A 16697-nucleotide genomic window follows, 5' to 3' on the forward strand; every position below is an offset into this window, starting at 1 on the left:
CCTGCTCGGGAGCCTCTTAAAAGGAAGCTTCCGAGTCTCTTTAAAGGAGGCTTCCGAGCCTCTTGAAAGGTGGCTTCTGAACCTCTTGAAAGAAGGCTTCCGAGCCTATTCAAATGAGGCTTCCGAGCCTCTTGAAAGGAGGCTTCCGAGCCCCTTGAAGGGAGGCTTCCGAGCCTCGTGAAAGGAGGCTTCCGAGACTCTTGAAAGGAGGCTTGCGAGCCTCTTGAAAGAAAGCTTCCGAGCCTCTTGAAAGGAGACTTCTGAACCTCTTGAAAGGAGGCTTCCGAACCTCTTGAAAGGAGGCTTTCGAGCCTCTTGAAAGAAGGCTTCCGAGCCTGTTGAAAGTAGGCTTCCGAGCCTCTTGAAAGGAGGCTTCCGAGCCTCTTGAAAGGAGGCTTCCGAGCCTCTTGAAAGAAAGTTTCCGAGCCTCTTAAAAGGGGGCTTCCGAGCCTCTTGAAAGGAGGCTTGCAAACCTCTTGAAAGGGGCTTGAGCCTCTTGAAAGGAGGCTTCCAGGCCTCTTGAAAGGAGGCTTCCAGGCCTCTTGAAAGGAGGCTTCCTGAGCCTCTTGAAAGGAGGCTTCTGAGCCTCTTGAAAGGAGGCTTTCAGGCCTCTTGAAAGGAGGCTTCTGAGCCTCTTGAAGGAGGCTTCTGAGGCCTCTTGAAAGGAGGCTTCTGAGCCTCTTGAAAGGAGGCTTGAGGCCTCTTGAAAGGAGGCTTCGAGCCTCTTGAAAGGAGGGTTCCGAGCCTCTTGAAAGGAGGGTTATGAGACTCTTGAAAGGAGGCTTCCGGGCTTCTTGAAAGGAGGCTTCCGGGCCTCTTGAAAGGAGGCTTCCGAGACTCTTGAAAGGAGGCTTCCGGGCCTCTTGAAAGGAGGCTTCGAGGCCTCGTGAAAGGAGGCTTCCAGGCCTCTTGAAAGGAGGCTTGAGCCTCTTGAAAGGAGGCTTCCGAGCCTCTTGAAAGGAGGCTTCCTGAGCCTCTTGAAAGGAGGCTTCCGAGCCTCTTGAAAGGAGGCTTCTGAGCCTCTTGAAAGGAGGCTTCTGAGGCCTCTTGAAAGGAGGCTCTGAGCCTCTTGAAAGGAGGCTTCCTGAGCCTCTTGAAAGGAGGCTTCCTGAGCCTCTTGAAAGGAGGCTTCCGAGCCTCTTGAAAGGAGGCTTCTGAGCCTCTTGAAAGGAGGCCTGAGCCTCTTGAAAGGAGGCTTCCTGAGCCTCTTGAAAGGAGGCTTCCAGGCCTCTTGAAAGGAGGCTTCCTGAGACTCTTGAAAGGAGGCTTCCTGAGACTCTTGAAAGGAGGCTTTCGAGCCTCTTGAAATGCTTCCGAGCCTCTTGAAAGGAGGCTTCCGATCCTCTTGAAAGGAGGCTTCCGAGCCTCTTGAAAGTAAGCTTCCGAGCTTCTTGAAAGAGGCTTCCGGGCCTCTTGAAAGGAGGCTTCCGAGCCTCTTGAAAGGAGGCTTCCGAGCCGCTTGAAAGGAGGCTTCCGAGCCTCTTGAAAGGAGGCTTCCGAGCCTCTTGAAAGGAGGCTTCCGAGCCTCTTGAAAGGAGGCTTCCGAGCCTCTTGAAAGGAGGCGTGCGGGCCTCGTGAGAGGAGGCCTGCGGGCCCCGTGACAGGAGGCTTCCGAGCCTCTTGAAAGGAGGCTTCCGAGCCTCTTGAAAGGAGGCTTCCGAGCCTCTTGAAAGGAGGCTTCCTGAGCCTCTTGAAAGAGACTTTGAGCCTCTTGAAAGGAGGCTTTCGAGTCTCTTGCAAGGAGACTCTGAGCCTCTTGAAAGGAGACTTCCGATCCTCTTGAAAGGAGGCTTCCTGATCCTCTTGAAAGGAGGCTTCCGATCCTCTTGAAAGGAGGCTTCCAGGCCTGTTGAAATGAGGCTGGAGCCTCTTGAAAGGAGGCTTCTGAGCCTCTTGAAAGGAGGCTTCCGAGCTTCTTGAAAGGAGGCTTCCGAGCCTCTTGAAAGGAGGCTTCCGAGCCTCTTGAAAGGAGGCTTCCGAGTCTCTTGAAAGGAGGCTTCCGAGTCTCTTGAAAGGAGGCTTCCGAGTCTCTTGAAAGGAGGCTTCCGAGCCTCTTGAAAGGAGGCTTCCGAGCCTCTTGAAAGGAGGCTTCCGAGCCTCTTGAAAGGAAGCTTCCACGCCTTTTGAAATGAGGCTTCCGAGCCTCTTGAAAGGAGGCTTCCGACCCTTTTGAAAGGAGGCTTCCGAGGCTCTTAAAAGGAGGCTTCCGGGCCTCTTAAAAGGAGGCTTCCGAGCCTCTTGAAAGGAGGCTTCCGAGCCTCTTGAAAGGAGACTTCCGAGCCTCTTGAAAGTAGGCTTCCGAGCCTCTTGAAAGTAGGCTTCCGAGCCTCTTGAAAGGAGACTTCCGAGCCTCTTGAAAGGAGGCTTCCGAGCCTCTTGAAAGGAGGCTTCCGAGCCTCTTGAAAGGAGGCTTCCGAGCCTCTTGAAAGGAGGCTTCCGAGCCTCTTGAAAGGAGGCTGAGGCCTCTTGAAGGAGGCTTGAGCCTCTTGAAAGTAGGCTTCCGAGCCTCTTGAACGGAGACTTCCGATCCTCTTGAAAGGAGGCTTCCGAGCCTCTTGAACGGAGGCTTCCGAGCTTCTTGAAAGGAGGTTTCCGAGCCTTTTGAAAAAAGCTTCAGAGCCTCTTTAAAAGGAAGCTTCCGAGCCTCTTGAAAGGAGGCTTCTGAGCCCCTTGAAGGAAGGCTTACGAGCCTCTTGAAAGGAGGCTTCCGAGCTTCTTGAAAGGAGGCTTCCGAGCCTCTTGAAAGGAGGCTTCCGAGCCTCTTGAAAGGAGGCTTCCAAGCCACTAGAAAGGTGACTTCCAGGCTTCTTGAAAGAAAGCTTCAGGGCCTTTTGAAAAGAGGCTTCCAGGCCTCTTGAAAGGAGGCTTCCTGAGCCTTTGAAAGGAGGCTTCTGAGCCTTTGAAAGGAGGCTTCTGAGCCTCTTGAAAGGAGGCTTCCTGAGCCTCTTGAAAGGAGGTTTCCAGGCCTTTTGAAGAAAGCTCCTGAGCCTCTTAAAGGAGGCTTCCAAGCCTCTTGAAAGAAGGCTTCCAGGCCTTGAAAGAAAACTTCCGAGCCTCTTGAAAGGAGGCTTCCTGAGCCTTTGAAAGAAGGCTTCCAAGCCTCTTGAAGGGAGGCTGAGGCCTCTTGAAAGGAGGCTTTCAGGCCTCTTGAAAGGAGACTTTAGAGCCTCTTGAATGGAGGCTTACCTTTTATCCAGGGCTAGTTCATAACAGAGTATGGTATCAATAACAGAATTAGGTATCATTGAGCCAACTTCTCCTGCTCGGGAGCCTCTTAAAAGGAGGCTTCCGAGCCTCTTTAAAGGAGGCTTCCGAGCCTCTTGAAAGGTGGCTTCTGAACCTCTTGAAAGGAGGCTTCCGAGCCTATTGAAATGAGGCTTCCGAGCCTCTTGAAAGGAGGCTTCCGAGCCCCTTGAAGGGAGGCTTCCGAGCCTCGTGAAAGGAGGCTTCCGAGACTCTTGAAAGGAGGCTTGCGAGCCTCTTGAAAGAAAGCTTCCGAGCCTCTTGAAAGGAGACTTCCGAACCTCTTGAAAGGAGGCTTCCGAACCTCTTGAAAGGAGGCTTCCGAGCCTCTTGAAAGAAGGCTTCCGAGCCTGTTGAAAGTAGGCTTCCGAGCCTCTTGAAAGGAGGCTTCCGAGCCTCTTGAAAGAAAGTTTCCGAGCCTCTTTAAAGGAGGCTTCCGAGCCTCTTGAAAGGAGGCTTCGAAACCTCTTGAAAGAGGCTTCCGAGCCTCTTGAAAGGAGGCTTCCGAGCCTCTTGAAAGGAGGCTTTCGAGCCTCTTGAAAGGAGGCTTTCGAGCCTCTTGAAAGGAGGCTTCCGAGCCTCTTGAAAGGAGGCTTCCGAGCCTCTTAAAAGGAGGCTTCCGAGCCTCTTGAAAGGAGGCTTCCGAGACTCTTGAAAGGAGGCTTCCGAGACTCTTGAAAGGAGGCTTCCGAGCCTCTTGAAAGGAGGCTTCCGAGCCTCTTGAAAGGAGGCTCCCGAGCCTCTTGAAAGGAGGCCTGAGCCTCTTGAAAGGAGGCTCTGAGCCTCTTGAAAGGAGGCTCTGAGCCTCTTGAAAGGAGGCCTGAGCCTCTTGAAAGGAGGCTTCCGAGCCTCTTGAAAGGAGGCTTCCTGAGCCTCTTGAAAGGAGGCTTCCGGAGCCTCTTGAAGGAGGCTTCCGAGACTCTTGAAAGGAGGCTTCTGAGACTCTTGAAAGGAGGCTGAGGCCTCTTGAAATGCTTCCGAGCCTCTTGAAATGCTTCCGAGCCTCTTGAAAGGAGGCTTCCGAGCCTCTTGAAAGGAGGCTTCCGAGCCTCTTGAAAGGAGGCTTCCGAGCCTCTTGAAAGGAGGCTTCCGGGCCTCTTGAAAGGAGGCTTCCGAGCCTCTTGAAAGGAGGCTTCCGGGCCGCTTGAAAGGAGGCTTCCGAGCCTCTTGAAAGGAGGCTTCCGAGCCTCTTGAAAGGAGGCTTCCGAGCCTCTTGAAAGGAGGCTTCCGAGCCTCTTGAAAGGAGGCTTCCGAGCCTCTTGAAAGGAGGCTTCCGAGCCTCTTGAAAGGAGGCTTCCGAGCCTCTTGAAAGGAGGCTTCCGAGCCTCTTGAAAGGAGGCTTCCGAGCCTCTTGAAAGGAGGCTTCCGAGCCTCTTGAAAGGAGGCTTCCGAGCCTCTTGAAAGGAGACTTCCGAGCCTCTTGAAAGGAGGCTTTCGAGCCTCTTGCAAGGAGACTTCCGAGCCTCTTGAAAGGAGACTTCTGATCCTTATGAAAGGAGGCTTCTGATCCTCTTGAAAGGAGGATTCCGAGCCTCTTGAAAGGAGGCTTCCGATCCTCTTGAATAGAGGCTTCCGACCCTTTCGAAATGAGGCTTCAGAGCCTCTTGAAAGGAGGCTTCTTCCGAGTCTCTTGAAAAGAGGCTACGAGCCTCTTGAAAGGAGGCTTCCAGCCTCTTGAAAGGAGGCTTCAGTCTCTTGAAAGGAGGCTTCTGAGTCTCTTGAAAGGAGGCTTCCGAGCGTCTTGAAAGGAGGCTTCCAGGCCTCTTGAAGGAGGCTTCAAGCCTCTTGAAAGGAGGCTTCAAGCCTCTTGAAAGGAAGCTTCCAATCCTTTTGAAATGAGGCTTCCGAGCCTCTTGAAAGGAGGCTTCGACCCTTTTGAAAGGAGGCTTCAGGGCTCTTAAAGGGAGGCTTCGGGCCTCTTAAAGGAGGCTTCCAGGCCTCTTGAAAGGAGGCTTCAGGCCTCTTGAAAAGAGGCTTCCGAGCCTCTTGAAAGTAGGCTTCCGAGCCTCTTGAAAGTAGGCTTCCGAGCCTCTTGAAAGTAGGCTTCCGAGCCTCTTGAAAGGAGACTTCCGATCCTCTTGAAAGGAGGCTTCCGAGCCTCTTGAAAGGAGGCTTCCGAGCCTCTTGAAAGGAGGCTTCCGAGCCTCTTGAAAGGAGGCTTCCGAGCTTCTTGAAAGGAGGTTTCCGAGCCTTTTGAAAGAAAGCTCCCGAGCCTCTTAAAAGGAGGCTTCCGAGCCTCTTGAAAGGAGGCTTCCGAGCCCCTTGAAGGAAGGCTTGCGAGCCTCTTGAAAGGAGGCTTCCGAGCTTCTTGAAAGGAGGCTTCCGAGCCTCTTGAAAGGAGGCTTCCGAGCCTCTTGAAAGGAGGCTTCCGACCCTCTTGAAAGGAGGCTTGAGGCCTCTTGAAAGGAGGCTTCCGAGCTTCTTGAAAGGAGGCTTCCGAGCCTCTTGAAAGGAGGCTTCCGAGCCTTTTGAAAGGAGGCTTCCGACCCTTTTGAAAGGAGACTTCCGGGTCTCTTGAAAGGAGGCTTCCGAGCCTCTTGAAAGGAGACTTCCGGTCCTCTTGAAAGGAGGCTTCCGAGCCTCTTGAAAGGAGGCTTCCGAGCCTCTTGAAAGTAGGCTTCCGAGGCTCTTGAACGGAGACTTCCGATCCTCTTGAAAGGAGGCTTCCGAGCCTCTTGAAAGAAGGCTTCCGAGCCTCTTGAAAGGAGGCTTCCGAGCCTCTTGAAAGGAGGTTTCCGAGCCTTTTGAAAGAAAGCTCCCGAGCCTCTTAAAAGGAGGCTTCCGAGCCTCTTGAAAGGAGGCTTCCGAGCCCCTTGAAGGGAGGCTTGCGAGCCTCTTGAAAGGAGGCTTCCGAGCTTCTTGAAAGGAGGCTTCCAGGCCTCTTGAAAGGAGGCTTCCAGGCCTCTTGAAAGGAGGCTTCCGAGCCTCTTGGAAGGAGGCTTCCGGGCCTCTTGAAAGGAGGCTTGAGCCTCTTGAAAGGAGGCTTTCAGGCCTCTTGCCGGGAGGCTTCAGGCCTCTTGAACGGAGACTTCCGATCCTCTTGAAAGGAGGCTTCCAGGCCTCTTGAAAGGAAGCCTGAGCCTCTTGCAAGGAGGCTTCCAGGCCTCTTGAAAGGAGGCTTTCAGGCCTCTTGAAAGGAGGCTTCTGAGCCTCTTGAAAGGAGGTTTCCAGGCCTCTTGAAAGGAGGTTTCAGGCCTCTTGAAAGAAAGCTCCAGGCCTCTTGAAAGGAGGCTTGAGGCCCCTTGAAGGGAGGCTTGCGAGCCTCTTGAAAGGAGGCTTCCGAGCTTCTTCAAAGGAGGCTTCCGAGCCTCTTGAAAGGAGGCTTCCGAGCCTCTTGAAAGGAGGCTTCCGAGCCTCTTGAAAGGAGGCTTCCGAGCCTTTTGCCGGGAGGCTTCCGAGCCTCGGGAGGTTTCCGAGTCTGTTGACATGAGCTTCCAATCCTTTTGAAATGAGGCTTCCGAGCCTCTTGAAAGGAGGCTTCCGACCCTTTTGAAAGGAGGCTTCCGAGGCTCTTAAAGGGAGGCTTCCGGGCCTCTTAAAAGGAGGCTTCCAGGCCTCTTGAAAGGAGGCTTCAGGCCTCTTGAAGGAGACTTCGAGCCTCTTGAAAGTAGGCTTCCAGGCCTCTTGAAGTAGGCTTCAGGCCTCTTGAAAGGAGACTTCGATCCTCTTGAAAGGAGGCTTCCGAGCCTCTTGAACGGAGGCTTCAGGCTTCTTGAAAGGAGGTTTCCAGGCTTTTTGCAAGAAAGCTTCCAAGCCTTTAAAAAGAAAGCTTCCAGGCCTCTTGAAAGGAGGCTTCTGAGCCTTGAAGGAAGGCTTGCAGGCCTCTTGAAAGGAGGCTTCCGAGCTTCTTGAAAGGAGGCTTCTGAGCCTCTTGAAGGAGGCTTCTGAGCCTTTGAAAGGAGGCTTCCGACCCTTTTGAAAGGAGCCTTCCAAGTCTCTTGAAAGGAGGCTTCCAGGCCTCTTGAAAGGAGACTTCGATCCTTTGAAAGGAGGCTTCCGAGCCTCTTGAAAGGAGGCTTCCAGGCCTCTTGAAAGTAGGCTTCCGAGGCTCTTGAACGGAGACTTCCGATCCTCTTGAAAGGAGGCTTCCGAGCCTCTTGAAAGAAGGCTTCCGAGCCTCTTGAAAGGAGGCTTCCGAGCCTCTTGAAAGGAGGTTTCCGAGCCTTTTGAAAGAAAGCTCCCGAGCCTCTTAAAAGGAGGCTTCCGAGCCTCTTGAAAGGAGGCTTCCGAGCCCCTTGAAGGGAGGCTTGCGAGCCTCTTGAAAGGAGGCTTCCGAGCTTCTTCAAAGGAGGCTTCCGAGCCTCTTGAAAGGAGGCTTCCGAGCCTCTTGAAAGGAGGCTTCCGAGCCTCTTGAAAGGAGGCTTCCGAGCCTCTTGAAAGGAGGCTTCCGAGCCTCTTGCCGGGAGGCTTCCGAGCCTCAGGAGGTTTCCGAGTCTGTTGACATGAGGTTTCCGAGCCTATTGGCAGGAGGCTTCAGAGCCTATTGGCAAGAGGCTTCTGAGCCTATTGACAAGAGGCTTACGAGCTGCTTCGGAAGGAGCCTCTTGAAAGAAGGCTTCTTGCAACGAAGCTACTGAGCTTTTCGGAAAAAAGGCCTTCATGTCTCTCAACTGGAGGGTTCTGAACCTTTATATTCAAGGTTTTTGTTTAGAGGCATATTATTCAAAATTTTGTCTCGAACAGGTATATTACATTGAAGATTTTTATTCGACAAAACGTCCTTTTGATCTTTTGTCCCACAACCCTTCGTACATTGTACTGCTTGGGGTGGACAGGATTCAAAAGTCTTTGACTGACTTTGATTAGACTGATCGCCATGCATATTATGTACAATACAAAGTCTTAGATACAAAAAAAAAACACTAAAACTTTATCAATAACTTTTTTGGAATTGTAATACATCTGCCATCACGCATTTTTGTTCGTGGTAACCCCTGAGGCTATGCTAAGGTACCTCCAAGGGTATAAATGTACAGGATGGAGAGATTTCCTCCTTTGCCTTTGACCGGGCAGAATTAATAATATCATGCTTACTTTCCATCAAGCAGACGATAGCTAAAAACAGGATATTGTATAATTCTGCCTTTAGAAATTCCGCCTTTCGTAATTATGCCTTATGGTATATTCTGCCTTTTGTTGCATGTGTAAGACGATCTGCCTTTCGAGATTCCGCCTTTCGCTATACTATGTTCGCAGGGCCTTGTAAAATGTTATTCGGCTATCTTGATGAGCTTACTTCTGTCGATAATTTGTATAACATGTTATTCAGGCCTTAGTGCGAACATAGTATTAGAGTCCCACTCGGTTTTCTATACATACGAAATGAACCCTCATTGTCATTATCGTTAATTGGATTTGAGGATGCAGTTTGGGCGTCGGATGAAAAAGGTCTCTCGGACATCTCAAACCGGGCTATAAGTCCTCCTGGTGGATGGGATTTCCTTGCTCAAAATTAGATTTCTATCTGCCCTAGCAATGTACATCAATACCTATCGCCGAAAAACAGCCAAACGCTGTACATACTGTGCCACCCATTCTTATATCGCTGATTTCGAATAGGAATTGATTCCGTTTGGGAAAATAAATTCTTCGGGATTTTCTTTCTAAATAATCCTTTCAAAAAGGCCTCTTTTGTAACACACACCCAAACTGTTTATCAATATTTCTCCGTTTCGATGTTCTTAACAACTCGCCGGTACAGCCTTCCCCAGCTGATCTGCAGTATCCCGATGAAAAATCCCTTGCACACCCGCACCTTGTTCGGACCGTCCGGAATGAAGTAATGGAAACTTCGGGTCCTGGGCGATGGCTCGGTCGATCTCGAGCGACGTCGCACAATCTCCACACTGCGGCACATCTCCTGCAGCAGGACGTTCTGCTTGTGCCAATCGGCCAAGTCCCAGTACGAGTTGAAGAATTCCTGCAGTGCGGCCTGCGAGCTGAACAGCGACGGACACTTTCGCGGACATTTGCAGTCGAAGTTTTCCGGGAAGCTTTTCCCCGGAATCAGTACGTTGGTGGAGGAAATATACGCTTTTCCGCTGTTGCGGTTCTGCTTCCGTAGGGTTCGCTTCTGGTGTTGTTTACTGGGAGGTTTACTAGATTTGTCGAGCGATTGGAGACTTTCCATGCCGAATGGATTCGGGGGAAGAGCTAGATTGACCGCCATCGAAAGCGGTTGCTCTTTCTTGTGAATGTTGTTGATATGAGATCTCAATTCATTTCGGGTAGTCTTTCGAACGCCACAGTAAGGACATATTTGGTTCTTTATGCCATTGTGGCGATTCAGGTGCATATTGAGCGCGTGCACCGTGGAGAATTTCCGCGGACAAAAGGTGCAAACGTTTGGCCTCTCGTCCGGGACGTGCGAGTAGCGGTGTCTCTTGAGCGATTCCTTGGTAGTGTATGAGTTGGCGCATATCTCGCAGATGAAGGCGGTGACCTCGGGCTCCACGTAGTTGGGATCGTGCACGCGGAGCTTATGGCTTCGTAACGCTTGATGACTGGTAAAGATTTCAGTGCAACCTGAGTGGTCGCAGGGAACGGTTTTGCCTTCGGTGTGCTGTTGGACGTTGTGCAATTGCATGTCCAGCAGGGAACTGAACCCAACGTTGCAGGTTTCACAAACAAACGGAAGCAATCCCTTGTGGATGCGTTGATGTGCGTTGAGCTGTTGGGCATCAGGAAACACTATCGAACACTGCTCGCAAGTCGGCTTCGGTGGAGGTGGTTTCTTAAGGCTACCGTACTTGGCACGACGCTTTCTAGTTTGTGGTTTAACGTCTTCTTCGGATATGAAGTCTTCGTTTAACTCAACGGAGACTCCAACTTCTTCGAATGGCTCAGGATCGTGATCGAGCGAGTCTTCTAATGTTTCATCTTCATATTTCTGGAGGTCTGTGTCCAGTAAGACGGGCTCGATTTTCTAAAAAAAAATAATTTGAAAATAGTATCTTGTTCTATAAAGTTAGGTTATTTTCATTACCACACTTTCTATCTCGATTTTTATCCCCCAGTGGACTTTGAGACAGTCATTACGGAATTCTTCGAAATCCTTCAACCTTCCAATGCACAATTTACATATCTTTAGTAGCTGTATATCTTCATGGGCATGCAGCTAAAAAGAAATATTGATTAGTTAAATAGTTAGCAACTACTACATTTATTAATCTAGCCGTCTCCAAACATCCTCCAACCCACCCAAAAACTTTTTTTTAATTAGCAAGGGGCTGGAAAAAATCCTGCTTGACCGTGAGGCAGGATATAGACAGAGCTACATCTACAAGCACCACACCACAAAGACTTGGCGAAGTTCACCCATGGCTTTACAACAATCGTACGCTTATGGCGCTAGAAGTAGAGGCTCCTCCTCCTTTATGAGTCGGCGGTATCAAGATCGACATAGGCGCACGGATCAATGAAGTAAGGGCTGCCTTTGCGAGCTTAAGAAAAATCTGGGAAAATAGGCAGATAAGTGAACGCACCAAAATCCGAATTTTTAACTCTAACGTAAAATCTGTGTTGTTATACGCTAGCGAAACATGGTGTGTATCAGTGGAAAACACTCAACGGTACATAATTTGTGCCTGGTGACCTCACCACTGAATCTCAAACAACGAGCTCCATCGTCGTTGGCATCCAGAGGCCGATAGCAATAGAAATTCGAGATCGGAAGCGGGACTGGGTCGTAGGGGTGGAAACTAAATCTGTAAACGCATTAGACTGGATCCCAGCGGGACATCGCAGCAGTGGCAGACCCAGAGGCTCATGGCGGCGTAGCCTCAATAAAGGAAAAAGTCGATCGAAATCTAACTTGGCAACAGGTTAAAGCGATAACTCTACTTCGCTTAGGATGGAGATCTTCCAAGTCGGCCCTTTGCACCACTGGAGGTGTACAGGACCCATAAGTAAGTTTATGGGTCGTTGCATACAATGTTCCATTTACGCTTCCATACCAACGGCAACAGCATAGCAACGTCGTCGACTGAGATGGAACCCAAGCCCACTGGGGCACGTTGGATTCCATTGTATTTCAAACCATTAAAGAAAGTTTGTATTGTTGCATCCCATCTCTGATGCTTTTCAGCAGATGATTTCGGATATCAAAATAGATTTGGCTGTCACAGAATTGCGTACCTGAACTGCAGTCAATTGCAGATAAATATCGGCGAATGGATCGAAGCTGTTTAATGATTTTGATGGATTCGTTGATGAATGTTGGCCACACACTCGGCAGATACTCATTTTAGATTTAAATTACATTTAATGATTAATTGTTATTAAAATTTTTGCCAACAATCTTGAAAACCCGAAATTCAGCGTAAATAAATAAATTCAATCTGTCAATAAAAACCCATTGAACACACACAATGATATTTAAAGAGTGACGGTCCTGAACATCACATTCTTATAGGAATCAGATAAGGTCGGGTTTTGCCGGTTTTGCAAACCCGAATCCGGAGTAGTAAATTTCCAAATTTGTTAACTTGAATCTTTCTTGGCCCGAGTCAAACCATGAGACTTTCCAATCAGAAAAAAGTCTTGTTAGATTTTGGCAGCCCTTGAAAAAGTTCAAGCTCTCGCACGATAATTAGCTTTCACAAAGCAAAAACACTTTTTCCACATTTCCACATTATATATGTTGCTTAACCCGCCAGAGTAAACGCGACGAGCGATGCGACGCGACGCGACTCACGTAAAAGAATAACAATCATTATCAACAGGCTGTCAAATTGCACTGTCGCGTCGCGTCGCATCGCACGTCGCGTTTACTCTGGCTTCGTCCTTAGTCTTTAGTCAAATTAGTCTTGACCCGATACGTAGGGTAAATGATGTATGTTGAACATCTGAATGTATTTTGGACTTGCTATATTTTGCGTCTTTTTTACTCAGCTTTTTTCAAATTAACAGGAACCATGTGTCTCTTTAGCCTCTTTCATAATCACATTTCTAACACTATTTATGTAACAATATAAAGAAAATATAGTCAAAGATCCAAAATAAATTCACATGTCCATACCATCCCTACCCTACTCGAATTTTTAAATAATTTTTATTCATTAAGGCTCAAGACTCCGTAACTCTGTTTTGAAAATTAATGACGTTATTGCTTGTTAGTATTGGTGAGGCAACTTGTACGAAAAAGTGACGAAAATTTGAGGTGGGTGGAAATGGGGTGGTAAAAGCTTGTCAGCTGCTACATAATGTTGCCAGATGCAACAAAATGTTTATTTTTGAGCATTTATGAAATATTTATTATATGGAATCTTATTTTATAATTCTTCATACACCACTGGGCTTCCAACATACAGTGTTGGGGAAAGTACAGTAAAATACTTTGATTCTCCGAATATTTACATTTTATCCGGTAAAATTTCGTGCACTGAGCAGTCGAGCACACTGAGACAGTTTCCCAAATAAATGTAAGACGAAACTAAGTCTTTTTTATTCTTCATCCGCAGACTGTTTGTTTGCTGCTGCGTGAGTCTCGTGCCATCCATCCACATTTTCTTGTGCGCAGTGCAAATAGAACAGAATCGAGTTGAATTAGGCTGTGGCACACAGCCTTGAAAGAGTGCTAGCCACAGATACTGATTTATTAGTTCTAATCTGTAAAATGAGTAAGGAATAACGAAATGTATATTTGCCACCAAAACCGGCTATACGTTGAGAAATTATTCTACGAAAACATTGATTGTGGGGGGAGTAGTAAAGAAAATAGTAAAAGTATGTGCTGTCGTCTGCTTGGTCGTGGCTGCTGCTGTGGCTGCCGTAGTTTTTTTTTTTGGCTGCATGGTAGGATGAATGGTACGGTAACATTAAATGTCAACCATTCTCCACCCTGCCAACAGAAGCTTGCATAATCTTTTCTTTTTTTCTGGTTGATTTGATTAATTCGACAAACCGCAGTAATTATTTGATCAAATAAATCTGGCAACGATGAAATGATGATTCTTTTCTTGTATATGCATAAAGTTGTTTGCGTGTCAACTAGCATATTCGATGTATTGTTTTGATATTTCTAAGTTGCTTTGCCGAGATTTTGAGCGCACTATTTCACCTAATGCGGTAGTGAATTTGGGTGTTCCGAATTTTGCAACATTCACAATACGGCCGTCAAATTTGTCTCTCACTTCAATTTTTTAAAGCAGTTTTCGTTGGTTTTTCGACATGAAGTGAAGAAATTGGTGTTCAACATCAAAGACAAAAGTGAAAGTTAGGTAGTGAATTATGTTTAGTTGTGATAAAATCAAGAAAACGGCGAGAAAAGAACAAGTGAAAAACTGAGTGCATGTGTATGTGTGTGTCTCGATCGTTCGGAGTTGGTGTGTGTATAATTAGCATACGAAAATTTGTCAAGGAAAAAGCAGTTTTAAGCGCTTTTCAGTCAATTAATTGATAATTAATTAGCTAGGTGAGTGAAAAATTCATATGAAAATACCATGAATATACGTTGACAGAGGTAAGTTGGTGAATAGCAGTGAAATATTGAATTTTGGCTAAAATTGCATTAGTATTAGTGCGAATGAGAACAAAATCATCTTCATCATCAAATTGATTACGGTTTATAGAGCCTTAACCCACGTCTTAATTTTAACCTCGTATGTACACTCCAAATAATCTAAACGTTGTTTCCACCTGAATTTTCAGGTACATTTTACGTGCACACGTAGCTGCAAATGCTTCAGAAAATTCAGGTGAAACTTACGTGTCCGGTGAATCCTATCCAAAACTCAGGTAGAACTTACCTGATTTTCACGTAGAATGAGAATTCTATCAAAAAATCAGGTGAAAGTTACGTGAATTTCAGGTGGAAAAAAATCTACGTACTTTTTCAGGTGGAAACAACGTGCAGATTTTTTTGGGTGTATACATAGCACTTTTTATTGTCGGCGTAGCACCAACTTAGAATTCGGAAGTCCGGACTTCCGAACCGAACTTTCTTCCGAAGTTTTATCTGTCAAACTAATGGATGCGTTGTTTAGCGCATCTTTAGGGGAATCCAGCGCACTACTTCCGAAGTTGGGAAAGTTGCCTGTATCTGGAGAAAAATCCAACTTCGGTATAAAAAGCGGTATTGTGTATCCGGAATAAATTTATACCGCTTTTTATACCGAAGTTGGATTTTTCTCCAGATACAGGCAACTTTCCCAACTTCGGAAGTAGTGCGCTGATTCTAAAGATGCGCTTAAACAACGCATCCATTAGTTTGACAGATAAAACTTCGAAGAAAAGTTCGGTTCGGAAGTCCGGACTTCCGAATTCTAAGTTGGTGCTACGCCGACAATATAAATTTATTCCGGATAGACAATATGAAGGTAAGCATAAAAGATATTTTAGTTACTAGATAAAGATTGTCGCTACTGTTCCCTTTGTTCTGCTGTCCGAAACATGTGTGGTACATACCTGTCAAATCGTATGGATTTTCCTTCTTTGACATTTAGCTCCCCTATCCTCGCCAGCAAAAGATGTTCCGGACAGCGACGACAGCGACAATCTTTATCTAGTAACTAAAATATCTTTTGTAAGCGTATAGAGGTTGCTGACGTTTACTCATCCTTCTCTTTCAAGCGCATGGAAGGAATAGGATTTGTTTTCATCGGGAAACGCTTCGGAAGCGTTTCCCGATGAAAACAAATCCTATCCCCTCCGTGCGCGTGCAAGAGAAAGACGATCAACGTCAGCAAGCCTTATACAAAACATCAATTTTTGTATCTTTTCCATTTAGCATGCAATGTTGTTTACTCGTGTTTTGACATTTCGCTTTTGCTTCATTTTGTTTCTGAACATCATCGCAGAGTTTTTTTTTTGTCGAGTTGGTTGAGTACACAAAACAGTTGCTGTATATTTTATTCAAAAACAATAAAATTAACAAGTTTTTCAGTGACTATCGGCATCAAATTCCGTTCGCATTGACTCGAAGGTAGACCGACCACCATGGACTTGTGTCGAGCTTGCGGCGAGAGCGGTTTCGACAGACCGAAAGAGGATGGAAAGGGGAACCGTCTCTACGGAATCTACTACAAGCTTACGGGTATCCAGGTTAGTGGTGGCAGTGATTTTTTCTGTAATGGATAATTATTCACTCTGTGATTTCAGCTGACCGAAGTCGTGAATCGCGAAGGGATGACATTCTGCAGCAGTTGCATCGACGATTTGAACCACTTCGATAAGTTCCGGAAGAAATGCCTTGAGGTTTACGAGCGGCTGAAGGATGTGGTAAGTGATAGTGTGTATAAGACATAATGCAGTGCTCGTTTGAATTTACAGAAGGAGGATTCTATCAAGGACGCCGTTTAAGATATTTATTTATTTATATTTCATCTGACTGTATGGTCTACATGAAAACTTAATTACTATTTGGAACATTGTCAGTCATTAAAATATCTTGTCAAACAATACCGAAATCTAGATGCGTTGATGTTGAAGTCGAAATAAATGGCTCCTTCGTTGAAGCGACGAATCATAGCGACGAAGCAGCTGTTGGCGGCATAGTTCGTGCTTTGAACTGCTTCATACAATAAATCTCTAGGCCGGAGTGTACGAGAGGGTGCGTAAAGTTGTATCTTTGTCATCAAATCTGGCACATCGTATTCAGAGAGCAATAATTTAGCGATAAAAACTGCTTCCTCCGCTTGCCAAGAGTATCCAGTCCTAGTAAGCGACAAACGATCAGCGTATGGTGGAAGATTGCGCGAGTCCTTCCAAGGGAGATGGCGTAGTGCGTAGCGGACGAACTTATGCTGGACAGCTTCCAAACGAGCCATCCATACGGCGATAAGGATTCAAACAACTGAAGTAAATTCAAATGAGACTGCACTAATGAGCATTAGAGTGCTTTGAATCACAAAGGATCTCGAAATTCACTGGAAATTTTGAACATGAATCCGAGCTGGCGATTCGCTTTGTCAATGGTAGTAGATAAGTGACGATTGTAGGTTAACCTATCATCCAATATGACACCGAGTTCTTTGATATGGTCAACACGTTGTAGAGTAGTACCTGCAATATTATAATCGAAGATCATGGTATCTACAGTGCGACGAAAGCTTATCACGTAGCATTTAGCAATGGCAATAACCATCATGTTTCGATCTCACCAATCATTGAAGATATTTGAACGTTTTTGCAATTCTAGGCAGTCCGCTAGGTTTCGAACAACGAGGTAAATTTTAAGATCGTCCGCAAACAACAGCAGTCCTCCACGCTGCAGAATGAAGGTAACAACATTCACGAAGAGCGAAAACAGCAATGGACCAAGCGTGCTTCCTTGGGGACTCCGGAGCCATTCGAAAACAACGAGATGAGTGGTTTCCTTTTTTTTCGGTTACTTGGCGTTGCACTAGGTAGGAACGTAGCCAGTTGCAGAATGTTGCAGAGCATCCCAGTTTTTCTAATTTTGCTAGCAGTATGTTGTGATTGACTTTATCAAACGCTGATTTGAGATCTGTATA

General features: G+C 47.0%; 2 protein-coding genes across 2 annotated transcripts in view; one reads left to right on the top strand and one right to left on the bottom strand.

Annotated features, from left to right (window-relative positions):
* Nucleotides 1-16697, top strand: part of LOC134222626 (uncharacterized) — a 52892-nt gene that overhangs the window by 30043 nt on the left and 6152 nt on the right. The window contains exons 8-9 of the mRNA XM_062701787.1: nucleotides 15159-15285; nucleotides 15343-15462. Coding sequence (XP_062557771.1) covers nucleotides 15159-15285; nucleotides 15343-15462 — 247 coding nt within the window. The remainder of the gene's footprint in view (nucleotides 1-15158; nucleotides 15286-15342; nucleotides 15463-16697) is intronic.
* Nucleotides 8869-11594, bottom strand: LOC134225085 (transcription factor Ouib-like). Its single transcript, XM_062704873.1, has 3 exons — nucleotides 11380-11594; nucleotides 10229-10360; nucleotides 8869-10168 (listed from the first exon to the last, which is right to left on the bottom strand). The coding sequence occupies exons 1-3, from the start codon at nucleotides 11485-11487 to the stop codon at nucleotides 8900-8902; spliced, it is 1509 nt and encodes a 502-aa protein (XP_062560857.1). The 5' UTR covers nucleotides 11488-11594; the 3' UTR covers nucleotides 8869-8899.

This window comes from Armigeres subalbatus, chromosome 3 (assembly GCF_024139115.2).
Source record: "Armigeres subalbatus isolate Guangzhou_Male chromosome 3, GZ_Asu_2, whole genome shotgun sequence".
In the NCBI taxonomy this organism is placed as follows: Eukaryota; Metazoa; Arthropoda; class Insecta; order Diptera; family Culicidae; genus Armigeres; species Armigeres subalbatus.

What these genes read in the sequence shown, in the direction of transcription:
- LOC134225085 (XM_062704873.1), bottom strand. Translation starts at nt 11,487, where the DNA reads ATGAGTATCTGCCGAGTGTGTGGCCAACATTCATCAACGAATCCATCA. An exon ending in TGCAATTGACTGCAGTTCAG is followed by an intron (nt 10,361 to 11,379) that starts GTACGCAATTCT and finishes ATTTCTTTTTAG; the next exon opens with CTGCATGCCCATGAAGATAT. An exon ending in AAATCGAGATAGAAAGTGTG is followed by an intron (nt 10,169 to 10,228) that starts GTAATGAAAATA and finishes ATTTTTTTTTAG; the next exon opens with AAAATCGAGCCCGTCTTACT.